Below are 2658 nucleotides of genomic sequence, written 5' to 3'. Positions count from 1 at the left end.
TGTGTGATAACTACCTGGTCTCCTGTCACTCTCTAACATAGTACTCTACTAATCAACTGTAACGTGCAAATTGTTGGTTTGCCACGTCGATGAATGTTACAGGTAAAATACGCCAAAGAGCAGTTAACGTCACTGAAGCAACTGGATATGACTTTGGAAATGGTTAGAGGTTTCAGTCACTGACGAAAGCCATCGGATGGCGTCTAAATATGGCGTACCGTTTCCAAAATAATATCTAGTTGCTTCAGTAGTTGCTTTTTGGCGTTGTTGGTTTGCTGTTTATTCGTATGAATCGTTTGGTTTCAAATTAACAGGCTTTAAATGACGTTTCGTTTAAATATTTCCGTAGCTCCCACAGAACCAGCATCAGTCGAGTTAGCAGACGTAAATCCGTGCAACTGTGAAACCGCCAATCAGCCCAGGACAGTCGAGCTGCAGGCAAGATGGCGGCGACCACAGCACGTGTACGGGGAACTACGTGGGTATAACCTGAAACTTAAACAGCAGGACAGGGTCATCTACCAGCACAACATCACGCAGGGTCTGGAGAGTGACGAAATGACCCACATGTTGTCTGGAAATGATGCGATGAGCCTTGAACCTGCCCAGGGATATATTGTAATGGTAAGAACTGGATGAAATGATCTATCTTTTTTGTCATAAAGTTATACCATCTCCATTATTCTGTTAACGTTCAAATACCCTGTAATTATCATCAAAGTCAGTGCCATTATACTATGCAATCCTTATTATGATATTGTATATTATATACATGTATCTTGCCTTTACATTCACATAGACACCAACTAGTAGACCTATTTATGTTGGTATCAGGGTATGAATTAAGATGTTAAATTGTAAATCGTTGCTCCCACAGGTTTCTGCATATAACAACCTGTATGTTGGTGAGGTCAGCGCTTCTGCAGAAAGTCAGACAAGTGACGGATGTAAGAATGATCCCCTTTCCTCCCTGTCGAATTATCGTTTGTCAAGAATTATCAATTCTTGCAAACATTCAGCATGTAGCTTTGCTCCTAAGAAGAAAACATGAAAAGTTTCATATTTAGTTGTGAGTTGTATTTCATGGAGACGTTTTCTATCCAGGCCCGACAGCGCCGCTTATCTCCGAGAAGGCACAGGAAGGCACGTGTGGTGTTAACTGGACTGAACCATCTGGAGACAAGGGGAATATCACAGGCTATTCGGTAAGGATGTTTCATTCGTCATCAAGCAAATTGTCTTCTGAAGTGTTTCTTTTATTTTTAATGCAGCGAGTGTCTACTATCTTTCATTCATTTGAACTGTTGGCCATTTAAACTTGTATTTTTTTCCTACAATAGGTGATCGTCACTGCCTCAGTATTGGACACCGGACTCGTGTCTGCTACTGAGCAGGAACCTGTCCTTACGTCACCAGAACAAGACCAGGAATGGACAGAGTCTTTAGATAACCTTCCTGCCTACTCCTTAATCCACGTCACGGTTCAGGCAAAAACCTGTGCGGAGGGTGAGAAAAGTGAAGAGATAACGTGTAGAGTAGAACGAAAAGGTACGTGTGTGAGTTTGTATATGTGTGTGTGTGTATGTGTGTGTGTGTGTGTGTGTGTGTGTGTGTGTGTGTGTGTGTGTGTGTGTGTATGTATCTCTCTCTCTCTCTCTCATTATATAATATAATGCCTCATGCAACTTAACCATAGGAAACAAAGAGGCAAGCTTTACTTATATACAGCTGCTTGCTTCCTACAGAGCCACCGCAATCCGTCCCAACGATGAATCGGACAGATTCCAAACCAACAAGTACCTCTTTTGAGGTCTCCCTGCCTCAAGTAAGCCAGCGGAGTGGACCGATAAGGTGACAAAAGTCTACCCTACTACATTGTTTAGAAATTAGAAGCAAGCCCCTAGTATTTGCACTAATCACTCAATACCGAACATGTTCGGGAAAATTAATCTGGACATTCCTATATTTTGTAATTGTATATTGAATATTCCAGGCGTGAGTAAATTAAAACCAAGCACTTTGATTATACATTATGAAATACTATATAACAGATGCAACAGTAGAAGTAAATAATATTCGTCAATCTATTCTAGATAGACATATCGGTAAATCTAATCGGCAATAGTTTCTCTATATATCAATTTTCTATACACCATACAGCTGTTACCAGGTTATCGTTGTGAAGATGAACACAGGAGAAACACTTGATGACCTGACTGTAAGATTGGGTCAGCCCAATGACATCCTAACATCATCTGCAGAGGAGGAAGGCAGAACTGTACCGTATGTTGCAATGGCGTTTTCCGGGTGAGTATTCTAATGATATAAAGAAACGTATAGTGTCTTGCGGAGTCAATGGTAGGTTGATATTGTTAGTATATTATAAGCATTATGGAGTTTGATCACTTTCTGATTTGTCAAAAAGGAGTTACTCAAGCAACTGGATATAACTTTGGAAACGGTCAGATGTTTCAGACAACATCCGTTGTTTTTCGCCAGTGACACTTGTTGGGGAGAGTTTGTTTTTATATTTCAGCCATACATAGTATGGTGAAATATATTGTATTCGTAATGTTTCTTCTTTCTTCTTCTTCTTCTTCTTTCTCCTGTCAAATCTTCAAAGTGATTCATCTCCGCCGTTCCTGGACTGAATGACCT

General features: G+C 40.5%; 1 protein-coding gene across 1 annotated transcript; it reads left to right on the top strand.

Moving 5' to 3' along the window:
• The first annotated feature begins 547 nt into the window (after positions 1-547).
• Positions 548-1446, top strand: LOC118409055. Its single transcript, XM_035809922.1, has 4 exons — positions 548-624; positions 878-947; positions 1105-1205; positions 1360-1446. The coding sequence occupies exons 1-4, from the start codon at positions 559-561 to the stop codon at positions 1444-1446; spliced, it is 324 nt and encodes a 107-aa protein (XP_035665815.1). The 5' UTR covers positions 548-558.
• Positions 1447-2658: the final 1212 nt, after the last annotated feature.

Source organism: Branchiostoma floridae, unplaced genomic scaffold (genome assembly GCF_000003815.2).
Source record: "Branchiostoma floridae strain S238N-H82 unplaced genomic scaffold, Bfl_VNyyK Sc7u5tJ_896, whole genome shotgun sequence".
NCBI lineage: Eukaryota > Metazoa > Chordata > Leptocardii > Amphioxiformes > Branchiostomatidae > Branchiostoma > Branchiostoma floridae.
The sequence above is the reverse complement of the archived record's forward strand: the minus strand, read 5'-3'. Positions and strand labels throughout refer to the sequence as shown.

What these genes read in the sequence shown, in the direction of transcription:
- LOC118409055 (XM_035809922.1), top strand. Translation starts at nt 559, where the DNA reads ATGACCCACATGTTGTCTGGAAATGATGCGATGAGCCTTGAACCTGCC. An exon ending in CCCAGGGATATATTGTAATG is followed by an intron (nt 625 to 877) that starts GTAAGAACTGGA and finishes TTGCTCCCACAG; the next exon opens with GTTTCTGCATATAACAACCT. An exon ending in AAGTCAGACAAGTGACGGAT is followed by an intron (nt 948 to 1,104) that starts GTAAGAATGATC and finishes TTTTCTATCCAG; the next exon opens with GCCCGACAGCGCCGCTTATC.